We start from the raw sequence: 26,721 nt of genomic DNA on the forward strand, positions 1-26,721 counted from the left end.
GAATATTAACTATCTGTTTACAATCACCTACTTTCTTATGAACTGTCTTCGGATCAACATCTGTGACAATAATATTTTCTAGTCGGGCAAAAAGTGACTGTTTTCTTGACTGGAGAGAAAGGGAGGAATCCAGGCCTGAAAAAGAAAGTGCATTATCATAATTTCTACAGATCTACCATAAATAAGATCTTTCTTTCCATTACATTATTTTATTTTGGGGTGACTTTTTTAAATTTAGCAATGTTTCAACTCCCAATGGATAAATAAGTTGCAATATTAGAGATTTTTGGTTATATAAACACCAAAACCTATAAATGTGTTAAACAATAATTATCTGAATTTTCAATCAGGGGAAGAAACACATCTAGCACAAATAGATTATCTCAGAATTTAAGTAAATTATCCTTTATACCTCACATCCAGTCATTTACATGGAAACTATAAAAGTTACACAAATCAAATTCAGACTAGTAGATGCACTGCCATTTTGGAAAGGACAAAGGAAAAAAGCCCCTAGTTTTCTAGTTTTTAGGTTCTTAAAAAATTTCATTAAACATATTCAATATATTCTTTACCAGGTCACAACCAGCTAGTAAAAGTAAGCCAGAGGAAAAGCTAGATGAGTTCTGGCAGCTTTTACCTAAAAGAACATAATGGCCTCACAGATATTGTCATTCATTATAAGATTGCTTTTCATAAGGAAAGATAAATAAAGACAAATACGTAACTATATTATGTATAAAAATCATATATTTTAAAAAAAGATTAAAAAGTTACTACAAAGCATGTCCATAGACCTTCACCTAAAATCTAGACTGAGACTTCTCCTAGCCCATCAACACCATCCCTACATTGACATCAGTATCCCTTTTCTACTTCCTAGATAACTCTCAGGAAGGTCCCAAACACCAGGATATGTGTGAGTTCAATTGGGATGGTCAGATTCTGACCAATATCTATATCCCAAAGAGAAGAAAGCATACAATCCAATTATGTCTTTTCAGCTTTCACAGCTCAGAGCTCTTTATTTGTACATTCTTTAGCACTGCAAAGAAAAAACAAGAAGGAAAAGTTTATTTTTTCGCCAATTTTTAATACCGTGTGAACTTTTACCTTGAATCTTGATTTCAGCGATATTGTTCTTTTCGTTGCAAACAACGACACAGAAAGCATTCAACTGCGCAAACAGCCTGAAGCCAATAATGTCACTATCTTTGGAGGATACAATCACTAAAAATAAAACAAAGCATCTGTCACACAGTGAGATTTTAATCATCTACATTCTATTAAGCTTTAATTGCTATATTAAGTGAACCACTGCTATGTTAAAAAAAAATTATAACATTCTCCAACTCTTAACGATTCAAATACTTTTTTTGCTTTATATATTCTGTAAAGTTTGCTTTTTTAATAGTGAGATATTAGTTTTATAATTTAAAAGCAAGAAAAAAAACTAAAATAAATAAATAAGGACACTGAACCTCAGAAAAGTTAAATAATGTGCCTAAGGTTACATGGTTGAAGTAGCAAAATCAGGATCTGAACTGAGTTCTTTCAGATCCAAAATCTGGGCTCTTGGCCAATTAGATGCTACTCCTGAACCCTTCCCTACCTTTGTGTCTCTGAGCCTTAATTTCCTTATGTGTAAAATGGAAAGACTCACTCCTTACAAAGCCCCTTCAGCAGCCACTGAGAGGGAACAGCTCAGTATAAATACAGGTCGTCTCCCCCTATTACCTACCTAAAGGCTTCCTATACCACCACCAAAATAAGAACAAAAACAAACATTTTTAAAAACAACAGTATTGATTACATATGCCTTATATATCAGGTGCTTGCATATAATTTAATTTGAAGAAAAGGGGAAAATTTTATTTAAATGACTGAGTCAGATAACCTCTAGTATTCCTCATTTAGCTTTAGAATTCTAAAACCCTTGCTAACAAAAAACAAAAATGTATGGTTCATACCTTTTGGCAGAGTTGAATTTTTTTGTTGTTTTTCAGTTGAAATTTGTACCTCCTTGGCAACATTTATGCTTTGATCATCAGAAGGAATAATGGTTGTGAGGTAATTAATAGAAGAGACAAGAGCTTGTGTTTGCAGCAACAGATTTAAAGATGAAAAGGCCACCTAAAAATGTTTTAAAGAGAAAATTAGTTTCCCACAGTCAATTATAACCTGTAGTCTCCACGATAGATCCAAAAGATTCTCAGGTGGGCTTATATCATTGCTTCCCACCACTTAGAAGGAAGAGTAAAGAGAGGAAGATTCACAATCTCCTTAAACAGGGAATATATGGAGACAAATTACACTTACACACTTCAGAGGTACATCAGAATATTACAGCAACCTAATTACTCCATTTCCCAAGCATAATGGTTATGAAATCTATACTCCGCTTCTCATGACTATCCTGATATTCAACATATAGATGGCATCTTGGATCTTCAATGGACAATTATGATTATATAAAATTATAAGTAAAAAGGCAAAATCCCAGAACCACCATGTGCTACTACTATGTCTAGAAATGATTTCAAAGGTTGCATCTGTGAGATTTAAATATAAAAAGGACAATTATGAATGGGTTACTAAGTGATCTTTTCAAATCACAATAATGGTCTCATCATTTAAAAAGAAACACAATATATAACGTGTAGGGAAAAAGTACTGCTTTTTTTTTTTAAAACAAACACTCTAGAAAGCTAAGATAGCAATACAAATTGATTTCAAGAATGGGTAGTTTTCATTAATATAAAATAAAAAGCTCTGTTTATAAAAATGAATTTCTTTTCATTTTCTCATAACACTAAATGGATATAAAAATAATAAAAGGTTCACAATATTAAAACAGATTCCCCCACCTCTCAAAAAAGTGTGAGCTAAAACTCAACTCTCTCCTCTTCTTTTTAGTTACTCATAGGTACATTTTGCTCCTCTTACTCTAAGTTACTACGTAAGTAGTATGGATTCAAAACTGCTCAACATCTCTCCTTATATTTTATACACTTTTTCACCTGTACATCAAACAATGCTATCTAGTTTGGCTAGTTTAGAAACCTTTTAGTTCTTTGTACATCAAAGTTCTTTTGTCTATAGCATTCCCTAATTCAGAAATAATACGGAAACTTTTAAGGACGTTAGGATGTGATATAATAAAACAACAGCTTTACTAAGCTGAATCATAAACACAGAGCATGGTAAGTATCGATGAGGTTATTTATAACTCTTACTGGTCCTTTATGTCATCAAATTACCCAGTCAATACTCCTCAAATGATACTAGAGGTTTCGAGAGTAGGTTATTTTCAAACAGGATAAATTCCTTTAACAGAATTTCTTACCTTAACTGTTTGTTCAGTTTTTCCAAAAGTAGTTTGAAAACTAGGTCCATTCTTATCAGCCTGAAAAAAGAAATAAAAGTTCTAAAGAAGGTACTAGGATCAAAGTAAATAAATCACTTATTTATGATCTCTGGTTAATTCATTTATAGTTATAAATGTATTTTACATACATTGTATATTTAATTTTATTGCCATTATTTTAAAGTTACACCCAAATAATGTATTTATTATAATAGCGCAAATGTGTTCTTCTCTTCAAACATGGGAGAATATTCACTTCTGGGAAACTGCAGCTAGGAATCAGAATGACAAACTCTGAAGGTTGTAAGGTGTAAAGGTCACGTAGCCCATCTATCACCTAATGCTTAAATCCCTCCATAAAGTCTTTAGCAAGTCTATTTTTTTTATATCTCCAGTAAAAGAAACCTTGTTTCTTTACAAATCTAATCTTTAGAAAGCTTTTATTTAATAAGGTCTTCACACTGAGTCAAAAATCTATCTCTCATCATAACTAACCATTGGTCCGCATAGTTCTTTCTATCCTTTGGAAACACAAACAAATTCAAACTCAAAGATTTACCTCCTGTGAGAAGTTTTCTGGCCTTGCCAATTCCCTGTCTCTCTGTTCCAATAATGCTTTGTGCTTTTCTTTATTAGAGAATCAATCACATTTTATTCTAATTATTATTTACGTGTGTTATCTCCCTACTCATGTACAATTTTCTTGAGAACAGGCAATGTTTTTCATTTCTGTATCCCAAGCACCTAACAGTACAGACATCCAAAAACACATCCAGAGGTATTCAATAAATAGCTGCTGACCAATTAAACAAATCAACTAATCTTGAAGTCAGCTAAATACCATCAGTTCCTTCAGTGTTTCTCATATGAAATATTTTTGTGGCCCTTCCTATTCCTGGCATTTCTCTTCTGAACCCAATTTAATATGACTTTATCCTTTTGATGCAGCATACTCAGCCAAATGTCACCTATATATGACCTATAATCAGTATAGGTATGTGGGTGTGCCCTAGAGGACAAATGGTACCTACTTCATCCCAGGCTTCCACCTCTGGCAACAAGAAGTTTAGTGACTTTGTATAATGGCCCTGTACTTAAGTGAAAGAAAAGAAGGTGTACAAATGAAAAAAAAAACAGATTTCCCTATAATTAGAAACTGTGATACACATCCAGAGCCATTAGTAACTTATTGTCACATTTTTCCATCCAGAGATGTCGTTTGGAGTACACAATAAATATATAATCATTCTATAGCCCGTACCTTAATATACTCCACTTTCAAAAGATCTAATCCAGGTTTGTCAGAAGAGCTAATCAAGTGAAGGGGCTTCTTTATGGATCCTAAAGAAAAAGGAAAAAAAAAAGTGTTTCAAATAAATTGCTCTTTTGTAATCTGAAACTTTTTTTAGATTTTTTAAAATTTGTTAATTAAGCTTTAAAAGAAAATCTTTGCATGTTGTCATAGTTATTAAATACAAAGGCCATCACTGTTGAAGAAATTAACCAATCCAGATTGTTACCTCTGACATCCAACTTACTTAAAAACATGCATATTTATTTTCACCTGATTTCACAGGTGACTTCTAAAATTCTGACAAATAATTTATTTTACTTCTATTAAAGAAATTTAAATAATTTCCTTTTGTTTAAACTGTGAGAGATGGCTTAAAAGAGGAAAGCTTTGTTTTTGTTTTTTTTCCTTAAAAGAGAACTGTTAAACTCCTTTTTAACTTAAAAACAACAGGTACTACCAGATGTTCTTTATATCCTTCAGTAGATGTACCAAGGAACTGCCTCCAAAAGCTATGGAGGGAGAAGTAATTTGTCCACCATTTTATCTATCTTTTGTTATTTGCAGTTCTTTAACTCTTGCTTCTGAGAGATCTCAAAATTTTCCCTTGACTTCCAAGGGCATAACCTTCACTTAAGGAAAAAATAGCTTACAAAATTTATTATTTATATTTTTTTTCCTCAAGACAATAATGTAAACTTTATCTTAACACAGGTCCTATAGAAATTACTAACACATAAAATATTTTTCTTCTAAATTGAGATTTGTTTTAGTTTCAACTATTAAAAAGTTATAAAACATAGGTATTTATACAGTCAGTTTTCTGTATCCAAGGATTCCAACCCAAAGTATAAATATTATTACTTGTAAAGTGCTTAGAAGAGTACAGCCATTATTTATTATAAATACAATATAAATGAAAGTGTTTCAGATACTCCAAAGTGCTACCTTTATTATAGGTTATTATTTCTATTTTTATGGCTATTACCTTCAATTTCATGGTAATCCAAGCTGATTTTCTTTAAATAAGATACCGCAGTTAAGTCAAATGTTCTCACTGTAGCCTCTGTTCCTAACTGAGTAACATTAAATACTAGAATTGTATCTTCTTCTTTCTGCTGTTTAGTAAATTCCAAAATCACCTAAAAGAATTAGAGCCAATGAAAAGTTGATAAGAAGTCTGAATCATACTTAAAATAATGAAAACAAAATCTTTCTCCATACACATCACCAAAAGAACAGTAATTTTGCTCATATGCTTCTGTCCCTTAGCTATTTAATATAATTGGAAATTACCAACTTAAATTCGATTCTTGAGAATATAAGTACATTTATTTAAAAATCATGACGGAATTTAACTTATTTTTTCTAATTTAGTAAAATAGGAATGTATAGATTCTTCCTTAGTATGATTTTCTTAAACCTGTATTTCAAAGCAAAAATCATGTTTAGTAATTTTTTTAAAAGCATCCCCATTAAAGTAGGAAGAAAGATGTTCACTATCATACTACTATTTAACTCTGGAAATGACAGCCTGTATATTTAGCTAATAAAAAATAAAACACTGTAATTTTTAAAAGATGGAAGTACTTTTGATACTCTAATGAAAAGGTATAGATCTTTGTCTCCACCCTTTGAATATGGGCAGGTTTGTGAATGCTTAAATCAACAGAGTAGAAAGGAATTGATACTATAAGGACTTCTGGTGTCAAAAAAGACCATGAAACTCCCACCTGGGAACACTCATACTGGGGGAAGCCAGCCACCATGTAAAAAGTTCAACTACTCAGACTACCATGGCTTTTACCATGCTGAGAGGCCATAAGTAGGTGTTTCAGTCAACAGTTACAGCTGAGCTCCCAGCCAACCGCCAGTATCAACTGCAAGCCTCATAAGTGAGCCGCATGGACATCCAGTTTGAGGCTTCCGATGACAGAAGCCCCAGTCAACATCAGAATGCAACCAAATGAAAGACTACACACAAAATTACCCAGTTGAACCCTTCCAAAATTCCTAACCCACAAACCTGTAAGCAAAATAAAACAGTTGTTTTAAGCTATTTAACTTGATAGGCCGCAATAATAACCAGAATAACATAAATACTGAAGAAAGGCAAAAAATAATATTATTAGCAGATGTTATAATTACATACTTAGATAACACTTTAAAAGTACTTAAAGAAAAGGCCAAGTGCAGTGGCTCACGCCTGTAATCCCAGCACTTGGGGAGGCCAAGGCAAGCAGATGACCTGAGCCTGAGAGTTCAAGACCAGCCTGGGCAACATAGTGAAACCACATCTCCATAAAAAATACAAAGCATTAGCTGGGTGTGGTGGTACGTGCCTGTAATCCCAGCCTCTTGGGAGGCTGAGGTATTCTGTTACGGTAACAGAAAACAAATTAAGACATTCTTTATCACCATGAAGTTTACATTCTAGGGAAAGTTGGAGAAAATGAAGGTTGCTATCTTGTCTTGGTTGGTCAGATCTTTCCAATAAGATGACAATTGAACAAATACCTGAAATAAGTTAAAAAAAAAAAAAGAAAAAGAAAAAGAAAAAATCAAGCCATGCAGGAAAGGAGTGTTCCAGGCAAAGGAAATAGCAAGCACAAAGAATGTGCTTTGGTATACAGAAGGAAAAACATAAGACTAGTGTAAGCTCCATGCGGCAAGAACTTTACTCACTGCTATTTTCCAGTATCTAAAATAATGTCCAGTAATAAAGGCACATGATCAATACCTATTGAAGGGATAAATGGAATATGGCTGAAGCAGAATGAGCCAGGCAGGAAAGAACTGGTCAGTCATATGAGGTTTTACACATGTAAGGCCTTGTAGGCCATGGTAAGGACTTAGTCCTTTACTTTTAGTGAGATTTGAAGTCAGTGTAGGATATTGAGCAGAGTAGTAACATGATCTGACATTCCCTTTTCTTTTTTATTTTACTTTATTTTATTTTAGGGACAAAGTCTTGCTCTGTCACCCAGGCTGGAGTACAGTGGTACAGTCTCAGTTCACTTCAACCTTTACCTCCAGGTTCAAGCAAGTCTCCCAAGTAGCTGGGATTACAAGTGCCCACCACCATGCCTGGCTAATTTTGTTTTTAGTAGGGATGGGGTTTCACCATATTGCCCAGGCTGGTCTTGAACTCCTGACCTCAGATGATCCACCCACCTCAGCCTCCCAAAGTGCTGGGATTACAGGTGTGAGCCACCACGCCCGGCCTGACATTCACTTTTAAAGGATCACTCTGGCAAATGACAGAACAGAGTACCTGACGGAAGCAAAGACGGAAGCAAAGAGGCTATAGCAAAATAATCCAGGCAAGACGATTACAGTGACTTGGACAGTACAGTAGCAGCAGAAAGGAAGAGCAATCATATGAATGCATTTTGAAGTTAGGGTCATGGGATTTAATGATATTTTGGATGTAGTATGGAGAAAGAAAGAAGCTGTAGAAGGCTAATGGTAAAGAACATACCTTTCTCCAAACAAATACCAATAATACTTAGGTTTGTACACACAGCTAAAATGTAGTATTTCTGACATTATATTTTAGGACATGCTCTCACTTTGGCATATCAAACAGTCAATAAGGAACACCTCCATTTTCTATCTTTTTTGTTTTATTATCAAAGCAAGACAAACTTTTTACAGAAATCTGGACTATATGGAAAAGCAAGCAGGCATATATAAAAACCTGTAATCTCACCACTCAGAGATGAACACTGTCTGCCATTTATCAAAGAAAACATACAAATATAACTTCAAATGGAATAATAATATCCTTGGTATTATAATCTTTTTGTTTTCCCAAATAATAATATACTGTGAACATCTCTCCATGTTTCCTTTTACCACATGACTTTTAAAGGCTGTAAACGTATGTTGGAAACTTAGGTTGTTTACATTTTTCCAAATCATAAACATGATAATGAGCATTATTTAGCTAAAAGTGAAAAGTTTAAAAAATTAAAGTAGGCATGTCATAAAAATTTTCTACAGAAAAGTAAGTCCTAATTAAAAGTCTAAGCTCTTCCAGAATAAATTAGATATGCCACAGATCATTCTTACATCAATTTTTTAAAAAGCATTTCATTTTTTAAAATCTTTTTGTGTGTAAAATAGAGAGTGTGTGTGAGAGTGTGTATGTGCATGTGTGTTGGGCAGCAGGAAAGACAGAGTACCACGTTTTTAATATACTTGACATTTGGGTCTAGCTTGAGGATACCTTACAAGATAGTGACAACCAGAATATATCTATTTATAGACAAAAAAGCACACACTTCTTTAATTTCAAACTTGAGCAGAAGATTAATGAGCTCCTCATTTGGGACCTCTGCAGCTTTTTTAAGTTCTGATCCTTTCATACTTTTACCAGTCTGTGGTTCCCCATCTTCAGCATCAAAATACTCATCATCAGACTCTAAAGGAAAAAGACATTTATTTGATCTGAGATATTGTACACTGAAAACTGCATGAAACACTCAAATCTGTTCATTTATTAGATATAATCTTCATATTCAGCATCAGAATATCTGCTTTTTTTTAAACTTCCACCAAGTGACTCAACCTGACACGTAATAATCACATTTAAAATCAAATAGCACTACGTTCTTTTCTTCAATGGTTCTGTTTTTCACTATAGTTCATTCACTCAATATTCAACAAAATATTTATTGGGTATTATCTACCATGTATCAGGCTGTGCCAGCTACTAAGGATACCAGAATGACCAGGATAGACATGGTCCTGTCCTGATGAAGCTTACATTCTAGTTCAAAATTAAAACAGATCAATTAGGTCAGAGCTAGAGAAAAGCTCATGCAGAGATTGGGGCCAAAAAAGAGTAGTTTATTTAGAATCTTAAGTAAGCACTGTCAACTACCAAAAAAAAAAAAAAAAAAAAAAATCCCTTCATTTATCCAATGAAGACAGAAACTTGGGCTTAAAGAAGATAAGGGACTCAAAGTCACACTAATGTAGCACAACTAGAACTAAAACCAGTAAATTACTACAGCAGTTTCAGATGGCCCTTATTTTCTAAAAATGTTATCTCTGTATAACAATGTATAGGCTTAATTTAATACAGAAAGAGTATTTTACTTTCCTTACCTGATTCCACAGCATCTAGCAACAGTGAAGTACCAAGTAGACCTTTTGTCCCACCTGAAATAACTGGAATTGAGGATACCTAGCATAGAATACAAAAAGTTTTCTTAAAAACGATGACTCAGCAGGATTAAATGTGATAAATGAGAGGAAGACTAAAAAGTAATAGAGGATAAAGAGATATGGAAAGACACATACACACAACATAACACAATATACAAATCTTCCAACAAGATATATTGTGTAATCAACTAATAGTTGGCTACAATTTACAAATTATTAAGTCTACTGCCCACATTTACAAGGACAAAACTAAGTGTACCTCTAGTAAGTTAGTCTATTAGTACTGTATATCATTTACATTCTATCTATTACAATATTAAAGTACATCTTTTTTATAGGTCTCTGACACATGGTATCACCATGAGCTCGCTTTATCAAATTTCATTTCGAAGTAGAAATCCAACGTTTCTACTGTGTAAAGATCAATTCCAATTAAAGTGACCTACAACTTGTAAGTCTAACATATAAGGACATTTTATACCAATTGTTTTATTTGCAAGATTCTAAAGATTTTTGTTTACTTTTTCCCCCTCTAGTTTTATTTAAAACACATTTTATAAATTTGAAAGACATTTTACTTTCATTTCTGTACTTTTGGTCCTTTCACTTATAAACCTTGCCCTGAAACTGACTTTTCATCACTGCTTTAAAACAATGGTAAAAATAGGTTTATACATTTTATTGTTTCTATTTACCTGTTTCTCTGGAGACTGGGCTGATGATTTCTGTGGCAAAGGTATACTGTTCATCAAATATAGCACATCTTTCATCTTCTGGTCAGAAATTCTCACATGCATCAAAGGAAGTCCTCCTGACACTTTAAATCTAAGATACAATTCAGTGGTTTTAAGTCAGCATCTCTATATTACAAACGAGGGAAAGAACTGCATTAATGTAATTAGATTAAAACATGCCTAAACTTTGGACATGTTTTAATCTAATTACATTAATGCCTCATTTAGACAACACTGGCAAGAAATCGAAAGTTCTATGTTAGCTAAGTTTCCAGATAATTTCAACATATTCCTCTTAAGTAGCCAAACCTTTTTAACTTAACTAATTTTTATGAAAATCTTTCCAAACACAATTCTCTACCTTTCAAAACCAAAACACTACTTCCTGGTATCAAAGATTTCTTATTATCAACATCAAAGAGTATCTACCTCATCACTCTCTATCCCATTGCCTTGCTTTATTTCTTTTTATATATAGCACTCGGCAGCACCTGACATCACATTTGTATTTGTTTATGTCTCCTCTAATTAAAATGTCAGCTCCATGAGGACATCTGTTTTACTCACTACTGAATCACCATTGTGATTTTATCAGTTACTTACTTTTTAGCAGGGGCTTCTATTCTGTTTCCCTATTCAATGTAATTGCCTTAGGTTTATTTGTCTCAATAGCCTTGTGGCAGCTATGTGCTGGTCATAAAGCTCTTCTTGGCGGTTGTTTATCTTTGGCTTCCTGACTAAGCTGTGAACAGCTCAAGCTGACATATGCCTAATTGCTAGATGTCACACTGGGATACAGTAAAGCACTACAGAGAAAGAAATATAAAGCACTAAATGCCTATACTGGAAAAGAACTAAGGTCTCAAATCAGTGACCTCAGCTTCTACCTTAAGAAACTAGGACTGGAAAGAAAATGAAATCCTAAGTAAACAAAAGAAAGAAATAATAAACATCAGAGTGGAAATCAGGGGGAAAAAAAGAATCAAAAGAGAGAAGATAATGGAAACCAACAGCCGGGTAGCTCAGAAGATCAACAAAATTGATAAACCTCTGATCAAGTGATCAGCAGAAAAAGAGAAAAGGCACAAATTACTAACATCAGGACTAAGAGAAATAACATCACTACAGATTCTTCGTGTATTAAATAGGTAAAAGGAAAGCAATACAAACAGTTTTATGCCATACATTCAACAACTAAGATGGACAAATTCCTTAAAACACACAAACAACTCAAAACACTAGGAACACACAGGTCATTCAAAAGAATAGATAATCTAGCCCTATATCTATGAAAAAACATGAATTTGTAGTTAAATACCTCTCAAAATGAAAACTCCAGGGCCAGATGACTTTACTGGTGAATTCTACCTAACATTTTAGGAAGAAATAATACCATTTCTACACAACATCTTCCAGAAAACTCAATGTATGAGGCCAACATTATCCTGATACCAAAACAAGAAAAGCACAGACCAATATCCCTCATTAACACAAATATAAAACTTTGTAATAAAATTTTGGCAAAACAAGTCCAAAAGTATTTTAAAAGAATAATACATATGGGTTGAATATCCCTTATCAGAAATGGGACAAGAAGTGTTTCAGATTTTTTATTTTTCCAGATTTTGGAATATTTGTATTACATAATGAGATATCCTGCAGATAGGACCCAAGTCTAAACACGAAATTGATTTATGTTTCATTCACACCTTGCACACAGAGTCTGGAGGAAATTTTATTTTAAAAATGTTAATAATTTTGTGCAAGAAACGAAGCTTGTGTTAAGAACTTATGTGCAGAATTTTCCATATGTGACATAACGTTGACTCTCAAAAAGTTTCAAATTTTGGAGTATTTCAAATTTTTGGTCTTTGGATTAGGGATGTTCATCATTACTAAGTGAGGTTAATCGGTAATGAAAAGTTGGTTTAACATCCACCTGATAAAGGGTATCAATAAACTACTGATACATACAACATGAATGAATCTCAAATTAATTATGCTGAATTAAAGTCGTCAAACAAAAAAATTAAAAGTCTAAGATTCTATTTATGTAAAATTCTAGAAAATTCTAACAAATCTATAGTGTCAGAAAGCAGACGAATGTTGTCCAGGGACTGGGGGAAGAGAATTTAAGTAGGGAAGGAAAGAAAGGAATACAAAGGGGAACAAGGACACTTTTGGAGATGATGTGTTCATTATCTTAACTGTGATGATGGTTTCGTGGCTATATAGCTAAGGCAATATTTATCAAATTGTAAACTTTAAATAGATGCAGCTTATTGAACATCAATTATATTTCAATAAATCTGTTTTTTGAAAGTATAAACATTTCAGAACTGTCTATTTAAATTCAAAATTACTTTTCTATTTTTTCTCAGGATTATATGGTATTTCATTATCAAAAGAGCCTCTAATGTTTTTGAAGATTTTATTTTGTTGATATTAAGTGTTGGATTAGATTCATTCAAAAACATGAACCATCAACTTTTATAGACTGTAAAAGTCCAAATATTTCTGAAGAGTTGATGTATAATTCAAATACACATTTTCTTAAAAATACATTTCTGCTGCAAAATGGAATAATCATTATTTTTTTCTGTCTCCCACAGAAATCTATCTTTGCTTCCTTAAATTCTAGCAACTGATGTAGACATATTTCACCTGTTAATTTTCTAATATACAAGAAGCTCATACATTACCTGGCCATTCTTATGTCTTTTTCTACCATAGCTTTGGCCAACTCAACATGAATATCCATGGGTTGCAATATATGCATAGTTGATGGATGCTGAAATCGACACTTTTTCCAGTTTTCCTCTTTAAAAAATAATTTAAGATATTATGGTTTTTACAAACAGCCATGGAACATGGATAAATATTATTTTTAATGAATATTATTTTAAATTGTCAGACATTCTATGGAAAATCACTAAATTAATCCAGAGTCAATGATTACCAATTTTTACTTCTTTCAGCATATCAGTTAAATAATCTATGCTTTTTAAATACAGACTGACAAGATCAAAGACTGTGATATAAAATAATTACATTTGGAGAATGTTCACATTAACATCTTGCATTTCAAAGTAAACAGGAAAAACAAAGCCCAGGATCTATTACCTTAATTCCAGAAATAATGACCAAGGTTGATAATTACAGTGAAAAGATGAGGAAAAACAAGAAAAAAGAAAAAAAGAGGTTTACGGGGTTCCTAAGTACAATATTTACACCCAGCTTAGTACACAATTCCAAAGCAAAGATGAGTTTTAGCAAACAAAATTTCATGACCAAAAAAGTATAATAATCACTTTTCTTCAAATAAGAAGGTCCCAAAAACAGATTTTCCAATAACTAATAGAGAACTATGCAGATATTTATTGATGGCAATGACTGAAAATCTTTTATCACTTATAATTCAATTTTTTTTTTTTTTTCAGACAGAGTCTCACTCTGTCACCCAGGCTGGAATGCAGTGGCATGATCTGGGCTCACTGCAAGCTCTGCCTCCCAGGTTCATGCCATTCTCCTGCCTCAGCTTCCCGAATAGCTGGGACTACAGGCGCCCGCCACCACGCCGGGATTTCACGGTGTTAGCCAGGATGGTCTCAATCTCCTGACTTCATGATCTGCCTGCCTTGGCCTCCCAAAGTGCTGGGATTACAGGCGTGAGCCACCGCGTCCGGCCATAATTCAATTATTTTTAAGTACATACAAAAGAAAAGGCAGTTTTAATGGTCTGTGTAAATACTCCACTTCAAGGAATTAACAGGCTCTTAACACATGAAAAGTAAGTAGAGCATTATATATTTACATTTTAATAAGTCTCAACACTCCTACTAGTGTATAAACTCTGCACATAGAGACTATAACTATCCTTTCCTCTACTGACCTACCACAAAGTGATACTATGATCAAGGATAATTAATAAATATGTATTGTTTCTAGAAACTAAATAAGTCTAAAAAAATATTTACTTAAGCGTAGAAAACACCAAAGCTTTTGGAAAATAATTAAGTTAATTATCTTTAAGATATTAAGACTGTATCTACTACTTTGTAGATATATATTTTTCAGATATCTACAAAAGTAGAAAGCAAAATATACTAGTAATACTATTGAAATAAAGACTAGGCTAATATAGTACAAGATTTAATAATGAAGGCAGCAAGGAAAATAATACTGAGTCATCCCAAAAGCAGTAAGACAGAAAAACATGAATCAATTGCAACTTCCATTTTGTGTTCTAAGCAGCTTTATAGTCACATTACAAAAATATAGGCTATGAATAGGCTTAGATTGAAATGGAGCTAGGTATCCTAAGATGACTACCCAAATTTCCATTTCTATTTATAAATGTTGCGGTAATTTACACTAATAGTGTCCTACATGGTTTATTTAAGCAGCCAAAAGAGTATGTGTGCAAAATGGTTGTCAGGGTTGATATATAGGCACACATACATACACGTATGTTACACAAACTACCCAACATAATCCTAAGATCCTAAAAGTTGAATAATGGTTTACCTGCTCTTGCAAAAAGTAGTTGTACATTTTTTATTTCAACATCAAACTTGTCATAAGCCTTATCCATTATTTCTTCCAGAGATGAATTAGTAGTCTTCTGTAAACCTTGATCTTTACTGTTGAGCTAAAATGAAAGACAAATCTCAATTTTTTTTTTTCCAAAACAGAAAAGCACATACATCAACATACTTTAGCTAGGTTTCAATCTTGCATTTAGTCAGTTAAAACCTAACAAAATGAAAATATTGCCCTTAATGCATAAACATTTTAATTTTCAGATAATTATTTGTAAACAATTAAGAATATTTCAGCATACACCTCTATTAAAGTTGAGAAATAGGTGTTCAGCACATTTTCATGTTTGAGCTATCTGCCGCAAATAACTTGTCTAGATGTACAACTCCTCCTCTTCCTGGATCTCAGGAATTACTGCCTCTTATAGTCCAGCTCCCCTGACCCCCACCCTACACTCTTCACCATTAAATAGCAGCGTTTTGTTCCTTCTCTGCACTATACCACAGGAATAATTAGACCACTATAACTCAGCTCCAAATTGTACTGCCTTTTCTCCCTTCCCGGTAGAAGCAAGGATCAATTCAGGAGTATACAAGGGATCTTCAAAAAGTCGATGGAAAATGCCCATTATGAAAAAACTATGCATGAATTTCAAAACTGTTTCGTACCAAAAGAAACTTGAACTAACTTTTTATAACATGACTGAACAGGATCTAGCTTGAGTCACTAAGAAGATTAAGACATCAGCTTGAAAAGGACCCCCCCATCATAGCAACATGAATTCTGCTAAAATTGAAGCAAAAAACAAATGTATGCTGAAGCTTGGGTGAAAGAATGGTGAAATCAGTAATGCTTTATGAAAAATGTATGGGAACAGTACCCCAAAGAAATTAGCAGTTTACAAATAGGTAACTAATTTTAAGAAGGGTCAAGACAATTTTGAAGATGAAGCCCACAGTGGCAGACCATGCACATCAATTTGTGAGGAAAAATTTAATCTTGTTCATTCCCTAATTGAAGAGGACTGATGATTAACAGCAGAAACAACAGTCAACACCACAGACATTTCAACTGGTTCAGCTTACACAATTCTGACTGAAAAATTAAAGTTGAGACAACTTTTTAATCAACAGGAGCCAAAACCACTGCGCTCAAATCAGCTACAGACAAGGGTAGAGCTTTTGATGGAAATTTTAAAAACAAGTGTGGGATCAAGATCCAGAAACATTTCTTCAAAGAATTATAATAAGAAATGAAACATGGTTTGGGCATGGGGGCTCACGTCTGCAACCCCAGCACTTTGGGAGGCCAAGGTGGGTGGATCACTTGAGGTCAGGAGTTCAAGACCAGCCCGGCCAACATGGTGAAACCCCGCCTCTACTAAAAATACACAAATTGGCCAGGTGTGGTAGCGTATGCCTGTAATCCCAGCTACTTGCAAAGCTGAGGCAAGAGCAACACTTGAATCCAGGAAGCGAAGGTTGCAGTGAGCCAAGATTGCACTACTGCACTCCAGCCTGGGCGACAGTGCAAGACTCTGTCTCAAAAAAAACAACATGGCTTTACCAGTATGATCTTAAGGACAAATCACAATTAAAGCAATGGTTATCACAATGTGAAAGTGGTCCAGTCAAAGCAAAAGTAGAGTAGTCAAGAGCAAAGGTGATGGCAACACTTTTTGGGGATGCTCCAGGCATTTTGCTTGTTGACTTTCTGGAGTGCCAAAGAACGATAGCATCTGCTTATTATGACAGTGTTTTGAGAAAGTCAACCAAAGTTTTAGCAGAAAAACACCCAGGAAAACTTCACCAGAGAGTCCTTCTTCACCACAACAATGCTCCTTCTGCTCATTCCTCTCATCAAATGAGGGCAGTTTTTGCAAGATTTTCTATGAGAAATCATTAGGTGCCCACCTTACAGTCCTAATTTGGCTCCTTCTAACTTTTTTTGGTTTCCTTATCTTAAAAAAAAAAATCTATAAACAGCACCTATTTTTCTTCAGTTAGTAATGTAGAAAAGACTACAATGACATGATTAAATTCCCAGGACCTTCAGTCCTTCAGGGATGGACTAAACGGCTGGTATCATCACTTACAAAAGTGTCTTGAACTTGATGGATCTTATGTTGAGAAACAAAGTTTATGGTTTTTATTTTTATCTTTTAATTTCATTTTTCCACAAACTTTTCAAAGTCCCCTCATATATTTGAAATTGTCACCTTTTACTGGAGGCTTGGATTTCTACGAGATTCAAAATCCAAAATCCAAAAGTTATCTTGCTCTACTTAGTTACCGACAGTGGTTTAATAAACATATATTCATATATGTACAATTTCCTATTGTCAAAATATATACGCAACAAATAACACTGTACAATTAAGCCCTGCTATGAAAACAGAAATGCTTCTTTCTAATTAGGAAAAGACAGAGGTAATCCAGTCCTTACTGTCAAATCACCTACCATTACAGAAAATTTGGAGGTTTTTTGTTTTAATAGTCATAAAACATATATAAAATACTCCAAGCTAGGCTTGAAAAACAGGTTAAAAAAATAAGTCTACATTTAGTTTAGTGAACTCTGAAGAAAAAAACAGCAAACTATTGGAGAGTTAGCTAGCAAACAGGTCAAAGATGGGCAGACAAAAAAATGCATATATACCTACCTGAAATGTACCAAAATCTAAAATCAGAAGATCTGACTTTTCATGGTGGAAACCTGTCTGTGGAACTACTAGATAAGAAGGCTTCAGATTTATCCTTAAATCAAGGACTTTTCGAGTTTCAATAATATGTGTAAGTCCTAAAGAAGGTAAAAAATAATGACATTAAATGGTCAAGTTGAAATACGTAATCATATTATTAACAACTAGAATAAGAATTTTACTTGAAAAGTATTACAAAGGAGTATTAGCTTTTCTCACAAATCAGATTCTCAATTCAGCATGTAAGGTGAAAATTGCATATAGCCAATAGGAAACAATTTATTATAGCACAGTATAGTAAACCCAACATAGCTAGTATTTTATGTAGGGATAGAAGAATTTATTATTTCCTTGGTTAAGGAACTGGATAAAATAGTTGGCTTGAGTTCAGAGGCCATGTTATACAAAAGTAAGTATCTTTCAAACTATATTCACACACAGTGTGATGAACAGTTTCTTAAGAACTGAGATGGAGGATGGTTTTCCACCTCAAGCTCATTCTGAAGCACAACTTCTTGACTGTAATGGCAGGAAGAATCGTCTGTACCCCATATTATGCTCTTTCTCACCTAGTCTAACAGGTATATTTGACTTTGAGTAAGCCATGTCCACTCTATACTGTAATACAGTCTGAGTTTAAAATAAAGAAAAAAAGCAACATAATATTTTGAACACAATGTTTACATTAAAGTAGACAAAACTTTTAAAACTTAGCTGATGCTTATGTAGACACTCAAATTCTTTACCTGTAGCTGTTCTCTCCTTAATTTCTTCCAGCTTCATCAATGTTGCTGATGTTATTTGCTCAAGATCCAAACCCTTATTTGATTGAAAGAATTCAACCACTGCATTGACAGTTTTCTATAACAAAAATTTTTTAATATAATCAACTTACACATAGTTCTTTCCATGTTGTAAACTTTAAAGTTTCACCTCAATTCTAAACAGCTATAGTTTTGAACTGTGGAACTCCAAAGATATTCTGTCCAACTACATCTCCCCTTGGAGTAAAAGAGAACCTGGAGAAAGGAAGAGCCTAAGCAAGCTTACTGGAGAGGCAACAAATGTGCATATATCATTAAGGTGTAAAGTATGTTCTATAGTGTCATATGGATGTAGCAGCAGACATTACTTTTAGTTTTAGCCTCCAATTAGTCAGAAGGTGAAACTCTACTTCTCTATACTGTAATTAGATTCTCTTGCACTCTGAAGTTTAGAAAATTAAGAGGAAGAAAGCCATTTAGCTCTTACCTACATGCCAAATTTAAACTTTTAAAAAATCAGAGATTTTCCAAGATGAAAACAATTCTGGAGACTGGTTGTTTAACATTGTGAATGTACTTAACACTACTGAACTGTAAACTTAAAAACAGTTAAGATGTTAAATTGAGTTATGTGTATTTTACCACAATTAAAATTTTTTAATTATAAAATATAATGAGTTCTGCAGTCTTTATATACTGCCTCCCCTCCGCCGACCCACCCACACACACACACACACACACACACACACACACACACACAGTGAATTTAGCTCTCAATCGTAAAGTAAAATTACATCAGGGATCTCAACAAGGTGGGGCAAAACTACAAGTGATGCAATGAGTAGTGAACCGTATCCATATTGCTCACTAACTTGAGATGGTGGGTAAGATAGCCTGAAAAAGGTAAAGCCATAGATACAGAAACTGAGCCAGCATTTCCAATAACATCTAAACACCAATGCTTTTTTCCATGTTAACAATATTTAAAATTCTTTTAATCACTCCTAAAGCTCTTTGAATTTGTTCCAAACATTGAAAGAAAAGAGAAAATACACAAAAAAGAACTGGAGTAGGAAGTCAACATGTAACAATTTGGGAGTAGTTGGCAAATAAACAAGAATTTTTTAAAGTATACTAGATTATTTTAAATTTAACATAAGCATAGATAAATAAACCTTGCAGTAGGGAAAAATGTATTGCATATGAAAAAATCAAAATTAGCTCCTGAACATGTACTGCTTTTGAAACAAGAAAAACCTATTAGGAAACTTACCTATTAAGTAAATAAATGTTAAATATGAAAGAGGAGAAATAAGAAAATGTCTGGCATCCATATGCTCACCATGAAGGAAAAATTCTTCTTTTACAAATTTATTCACTTTAAATTAGAAAATTCAATATAAAATTGTCCACTCAAATAGGATGCTTACATTTTATTTTTGAATATGTCAGAAGTATAAGATGGTTTAAACAAAGAGTTACTTTCTCCTTGCACTTACAGCATCATAGATGACCTCCACAGGCTGAGACTGAACAATCAGAGTCTGGTCAGCAGGACTATCCTCTGGATTGGTTTCAAATTTAATTTTAAGCAAGGATGATGTAGTGTCACCAATTGAAGCCACAAGTGATGGTACAATATCCTGCTGTCTCAAACCTGTTATATACCAGTGTTCTAATTTTGCTTCTACCCTATAATCCAATGAAGAACAAGGAAAGACACATATAAGGTCTTTCGTAATCTAATGGGCTAAAATACAAATTTCCCTTTAAACACTTCTTTGAGAACCAGGACCATCCATGCATCTTATCTAAAGCTGAAGCTCAACCTTCTTATCCAGGCATTCAATTGCTTACACACAATCTGGTTTGCTGCTCTTGTTGTTTTAATTAACTCCTTTCATCTACATGAAAAACTCACTTTAGCCAACTTTAGAATACTGTGAAAGTTCTGATCACTGTTGTATGAATAAAAGATCACATGACATTGATGAACTCCTCTCCTACTTCTATGCCACCCTTAATACCCTCTTACTCCATTCCAGCTTCTCCTAGTCATTTCCATTCGGCTAACCTAGACCTTCTCCTAGCTCAGTTATTCTCTTCCACAACTAAGCTTGTATAGCATTAACTATGAGGCATTTAATTTTACAATACCTTCTCACCCTAGAGCTGTCTAACGTCATATAGTTCTCGAATTATTAACTTCTTGCATATCTTTTATTAGCTATAGCATACATCTCTTGAAAACAAAAACTTATTGTACTTGTCCATAGCTTTCACAGTATTGAGCCTATAAATTAAATACTATCCAATAAATATGCACAAACGAAAGGAGGGAGGGCAGAACAAATGATGAAATACCCATACAGCATCATAACAAAACAAAAGCAAATATAAAAAGACTATCTTGACATATACATGCAAGAGAAATTAAAGAAGAGCTGGCATTAATCATTTTTAATCCTGAATAACACACCACATTTTTTGCCTAAAACTATAACTAAAAATAAAAATTGAAATAAATTTTTAAAAACTTACTTAAGTGCTTGTGCTCCTGGTCGCTGAAACACTTGAGTGCCCAGCCCAATTATCTGAATTTTTAGTATTTCTGGAATATTCTTGTTTTCTCTTATCGTAACAGAGGTGCTTACTAACTTCAGGGTCATTATATGGGCAACATACTATACAGAAAGAATAAAATTAAAATTGTTAAAGTTTAAATAACTATTACTTTCTTTAATAATTTCTTATTTAAATTTGTTGAATTATAAAGCAACCTAACAAATAGAGCATGGTAGGTTCTGGCATCCATATGTTCATCATAAAGGAAAAATTCTTCTTTTACAAATGTATTCCCTATAAATTAGAAAATTCAATATAAAATTGTCCACTTAAATAGGATGCTTACAAAACATCTAGAAATTCATTTCTCTGAAGTTTTATTTTATTTTTGAGACACAGTCTTGCTCTGTTGCCCAGGCTGGAGTGCAGTGGCTCAATCATAGCTCACTGCAACCTCCACTTCCCGGGTTCAAGAGATTCTCCTGACTCAGCCTCCCAAGCAGCTAGGATCGCAGGTGCCCATCACCATGCCAAGCTAAGTTTTGTGTTTTTAGTAGAGACGGGGTTTCACCATGTTGGCCAGGCTGGTCTCGAACTCCTGACCTCAGGTGATCTGCCCACCCCGGCCTCCCAGAGCGCTAGGAATACAGGCAAGAGCCACCGTACCCAGCCTTCTCTTAGTTTTATAGGTTATAACAATGAAACAATTACAAAACATTTTGTGGCATATTCAATTCAGCAGCTTTTTCTGAAACAAACTAAGTATTTCAGAATAATCCTGTGGCTGAAGGAAAAACATCTGCTTGATTGCTGTGCAGAGTTAGTAAGACACTGAGAAAATAAATCCTGACCCCAAAATTACTGAGTCAAGATTGAAGGTAAAACAGAGAACCAGGGAGATGATCCTGGAATCTGGGGACCTGCTTCTCCTAGAGGTATTCGGAAATTTCAGAGGGGACAGCCTAGGGGCTGTGAAGCTAGGCTAGCAGGGTCAAAATTGGAAACCAGGTCCCATCAAAAGGTAAAAGCACTGATAAAACACATTATTTTGCCTGGGACCCTAAAGGGTTATATCATAAGAGTAAAGGTGAACTGGAAGCAGGCAAACTCCCATGATCTGGCAGCACAGCATCAAATCATCTCAATACCTACAGTAACAATGATTGGTGCACGTACACACACACACACTCTTTCACACACACACACACACACACGTACACACACACACACAGGCTAACTAGATTCATGACCAATTGGAACAAAAACCAGCAGAAACAACAGAAAATAGATTCACAGGAGCTCTAGACATCAAGAGTCTAATTTTAGACTTACTCAGACTACTAGATTTATTAGGGTCAAAGACATAAAAGATAAAACAGCATGTTAGCAAGAACTTGGAAGCTATAAAAAAAAGAACCAAATAGAAATTCAAGAACTGAAATAGACAAAAACCAATTAAGAATTCAATAAATGAGTTTAATAGTAATATACAAAGAGCTGAAGAGAGAATTAGAGGAAACTAGCCAAAGAATAAACAGATAAAGAACTTGGAAATACCTCAGAGAAAATAAGACACACATGATATTATGAAAAGAGCCTACTATGTACATTAGAAGTCCCAAAGGATGAAGTATAAAAGAATGATGGGAAATAAAACTGGGAAGTGAGGATTTTTTTCCCATATTGATGAAACCTCAAGATGTCCAAACAGGAAGAAGTCCAAACAGTATAAACAAAAATGAATACATATCTAGTCACATCACAGTAAAATTACTGAAAATCTAAGGTAAAGAGATTTTCTTAAAAATAGAAAAATTAGAGAGATGGGTGGAAATTACCTTCAAAGTGATACAGTAAGACTAACAGCTGAATACACAAAAGAAAATGCAGGCCTAACAACAATGAAATTATATCTTCAAAACTCAGAAAATCATTAACAACCTAGAATTCTATACACAGAAGTATCCTTCAAGAAATAAGGAAAAATAGACATTTTTCAGAAAAAAAAAAAAAATTTAAAAACTTGTCACCAGCAGAACTGCATTTAACAAAATAATATAATCGGCATTGTTCAAGTAGAAGGAAAATTACTGACAGATGGTCAGAGACACAAAAAGGAATTATGTGACTGGAATATTCAATATTGCTAAAATTACAACTGTCCCCATAATAATTTACAGATTCAATGTAATCTCTAACAAAAGCAGCATGTACTTTTGAAAACACTGATAAGATGATTCTAAAAGGTACATATAAGTGGAAAAGGCCTAAAATAGCCAAAACACTCTTAAAAAAAAAAAAAAAGAGGCCAGGCACGGTGGCTCACACCTGTAATCCCAGCACTTTGGTAGGCTGAGGCGGGCAGATCACGAGGTCAGGAGTTCGAGACCACCTTGGCTAACACAGTGAAACCCCATCTCTACTAAAAATACAAAAAATGAGCCGGGCGTGGTGGCGGGAGCCTATAGTCCCAGCTACACGGGAGGCTGGGGCAGGAGAATGGCATGAACCCAGGAGGCGGAGCTTACAGTGAGCTGAGATTGCACCACTGCACTCCAGCCTGGGTGACAGAGTGAGACTCTGTCTCAAAAAAAAAGAAAAACAAGTCAGAGGTCTTACTTTAAGACTTATAAAACTATAATAATAAGTACATTAGTCCATTCTCATGCTGCTAATAAAGACATACCTGAGACTGGATAATTTATCAAAGAAAGAGGTTTAATGGACTCATAGTTACACATGGCTGGGGAGGCCTCACAATCATGGCAGAAGGCAAGGGAAGAGCAAAGACAATGTCTTACATAGCAGGCAAGAGAGCTTGTGCAGGGGAACTCGCATGTATAAAACCATCAGATCTCACAAGACTTACTCAATACCACAAAAACAGTATGGGAGATACGCTCCCAATCATTCAATTTTTTCCACTTGGCCCCGCCCTTGGCACGTGGGGATTATTACAATTCAAGGTGAGAGTTGGGTGGGGACACAGCCAAACCATAGTATCAAGATTGGGGCCATAAGTGTAAAAATAGACAACGAGTTCAATGAGAGTCTAAAACTATATCCACACATATAAAGTCAATTTATTTTCAACCAAAGGGACAACTCAATTCAATAAGAAAAAAAATGAAGTATTTTTAAAATACTGCTCAAACAACTGGATAAACATAGGGAAAAAATAAACCTCAACCCACATGCGACTCCAAATACAAAAATTATTTTAAGATGAATACTAAACTAAAGATAAAACCCAGAACCCCATAAGTTTCTAGGAAGAATACATAGGAGAGTATCTTTGTGACTCTGAGGTAGGCAAAGGTTTCTTGAACAGATCTAATGTTAGCAGTAACCATAAGAAAAAAGACTTCATCAGTAGAAAATTAAAATTGTTTCTCATAAATAACTACCATTAAGAAAATCAAGAGGCAAGCCACAAATTGAAAATTTTATACATGCACCTATAGCAAAATGTACATATCTATATCTATCTATACACAAACACAACAAAAGCCTTGTAGGCAAATATAAAAATAACTTCCACAAACAACAATAAAAGGACAAACAACCCAATTTAAAAATGACCAAAAATCACACATGAACAGAGATGGCCAATAAGACATGAAAAGACAGTCAACATCTGTATTAGTCTGTTTTCACACTTCTATAAAGAACTGCCCTAGACTGGGTAATTTATAAAGGAAAGAGGTTTAATTGACTATCTTTCAGCATGGCTGGGAGGCCTCAGGAAACAAAATCATGGCAGAAGGCCATGGGGAAGCAAGGTACCTTCTTCACAAGGTGGCAGGAAGGAATAGTGTTGAGTGAAGGGGGAACAGGCCCTTATAAAACCATCAGATCTCATGAGAATTAACTCACTATCACAACAGTGTGGTGGAAACCACCCCCATTACTCAATTATTACCACCTGGTCTCTCCCTTGATGGCGGTGAGGGGTGGATTATGGGGATTACAATTCAAGATGAGATCTGGGTGAGGACACAAAAGCCTAACCATAACAACATCATTAGTCATTAGGAAAACGCAAATTAAAACTATAGTGGAGGAACATATCAAATCTGCTTAAATGGCTAAAATTAAAAAGCCTGACAATATCAAATGTGGCAAGAATATGTAGCATCTGTAACTAGTGGGAGGAATATAAAATATTACAACTTTCGGAGAAGTGTTTGCCAGTTTTTAGAAAAGCTATACATATTTACCCTATGACCCAGCAACTCTGCTCCCAGATATTTAACTCAAGATAAATAAAAAACGTATCTCCACCAAAGACTTGTACAAGTATGTTCATAGCAGCGTTATCTGCAATAGCCAAAACCAGAAACCACAAACATATATATCTATAGGAAATAGATAAGAAATTATGGTATATTCATACAATGAAAACAAAATAACAGTGTTGGTAGTAAAAAACAAAAAGAAATAAAAGATACGATTACCATAAAAATCAGGATAATGGTTACCTTTGGAGAAGCAATGATGGAGGACGTAGGGGCTTCTAAGGTGACAGCAATATGCTAAATCTTGACCTTCATAATAATTAAACACTGTTCCCTTTTTAGTCAATGAAATAGGCAGTACATTTTGGTTTTGCTTTCTCTTTTATATATGTTATGCTTCACAATTTGAAAAAAATTTCTTAGGATAAAAATTTTTTAAGATTCTATTTAGCACTATAATAAGCACTTTTGTCAGGTTATTCTTAAGTTCACTAAAACTACTTAAATCTAAAGTTGGAGGCTGGGCGCAGTGGCTTACGCCTGTAATCTCAGCACTTTGGGAGGCTGAGGATGGCAGATCATCTGAGGTCAGGAATTCGAGACCAGCCTGGTCAACATGGCGAAATCCCATGTCTACTAAAAATACAAAGATTAGCCAGGTGGGGTGGTGGGTGCCTGTAATCCCAGCTACTCGGGAGGCTGAGGCAGAAGAATCGCCTGAACCCAGGAGGCAGAGCCAAGATCACACCACTGCGCTCCAGCCTGGGTGACAGAGCGAGACTCCATCTCAAAAAAATAAAAATAAAATAAAGTTGGAGAGAGAATCTGACTGAAAGCATTTAACCATTAAGTAGCAGAGTGGAACTGAAAATATTTTTATTACTTAAAAAAAATCAGTAACTCTAACCCAATTCAATCTAATATAGTATAATGAGACAAAATTCCTTTAAACCACTTATATAATTACCTGCTTAGGTAAAGTTAGGTTGTGAGTACTCTCACTATAACCAATGGCAGTGAAGAGTTTATCTTTTTCCTCTGGAGTCATAAGGTCATCAATACCTATGAAAAAACATTTTAAGAAATTAATTGCTTCCATTTTACAGATATAACTAAAAAGACGAACCAAACTAACAAGTATCCTAAAATCAACAGACACAAATGCTAAAGCAAAATTGCCAGGTAATATCCGCTAATATACTACCACTTTGACAAAACATATTCTATTTGCTTGCTAAGGTCAAGAAAAGGCAGAGACACCATTAAGGAAATTCAGTTCTAATATAAGGATTTCAGAATTCCCTAAGTATTTTAAAACATAAGCGAAACTTGTAATTAAATATC

The 26,721-nt window shown here is 34.3% G+C and overlaps 1 protein-coding gene across 7 annotated transcripts in view; it reads right to left on the bottom strand.

The window, feature by feature from the left end:
- VPS13C (vacuolar protein sorting 13 homolog C) overlaps positions 1-26,721 on the bottom strand; it is a 189,598-nt gene that overhangs the window by 104,099 nt on the left and 58,778 nt on the right. For 6 of the 7 annotated variants that reach the window (XM_005559702.4, XM_015452896.4, XM_005559700.4 and 3 more), the window contains 16 exons: positions 26,345-26,439; positions 21,116-21,258; positions 20,074-20,266; positions 18,557-18,671; positions 17,772-17,908; positions 15,095-15,218; positions 13,270-13,387; positions 10,529-10,658; positions 9,774-9,852; positions 8,945-9,084; positions 5,647-5,800; positions 4,629-4,708; positions 3,347-3,406; positions 1,971-2,133; positions 1,114-1,230; positions 32-135 (listed from right to left, as the gene is read on the bottom strand). In XM_005559702.4, the coding sequence (XP_005559759.3) occupies positions 32-135; positions 1,114-1,230; positions 1,971-2,133; positions 3,347-3,406; positions 4,629-4,708; positions 5,647-5,800; positions 8,945-9,084; positions 9,774-9,852; positions 10,529-10,658; positions 13,270-13,387; positions 15,095-15,218; positions 17,772-17,908; positions 18,557-18,671; positions 20,074-20,266; positions 21,116-21,258; positions 26,345-26,439 (1,952 nt within the window). The remainder of the gene's footprint in view (positions 1-31; positions 136-1,113; positions 1,231-1,970; positions 2,134-3,346; positions 3,407-4,628; positions 4,709-5,646; positions 5,801-8,944; positions 9,085-9,773; positions 9,853-10,528; positions 10,659-13,269; positions 13,388-15,094; positions 15,219-17,771; positions 17,909-18,556; positions 18,672-20,073; positions 20,267-21,115; positions 21,259-26,344; positions 26,440-26,721) is intronic. The other variant, XM_073995946.1, reaches the window with a different exon arrangement.

This window comes from Macaca fascicularis, chromosome 7, assembly GCF_037993035.2.
Source record: "Macaca fascicularis isolate 582-1 chromosome 7, T2T-MFA8v1.1".
NCBI classification, from domain to species: domain Eukaryota; kingdom Metazoa; phylum Chordata; class Mammalia; order Primates; family Cercopithecidae; genus Macaca; species Macaca fascicularis.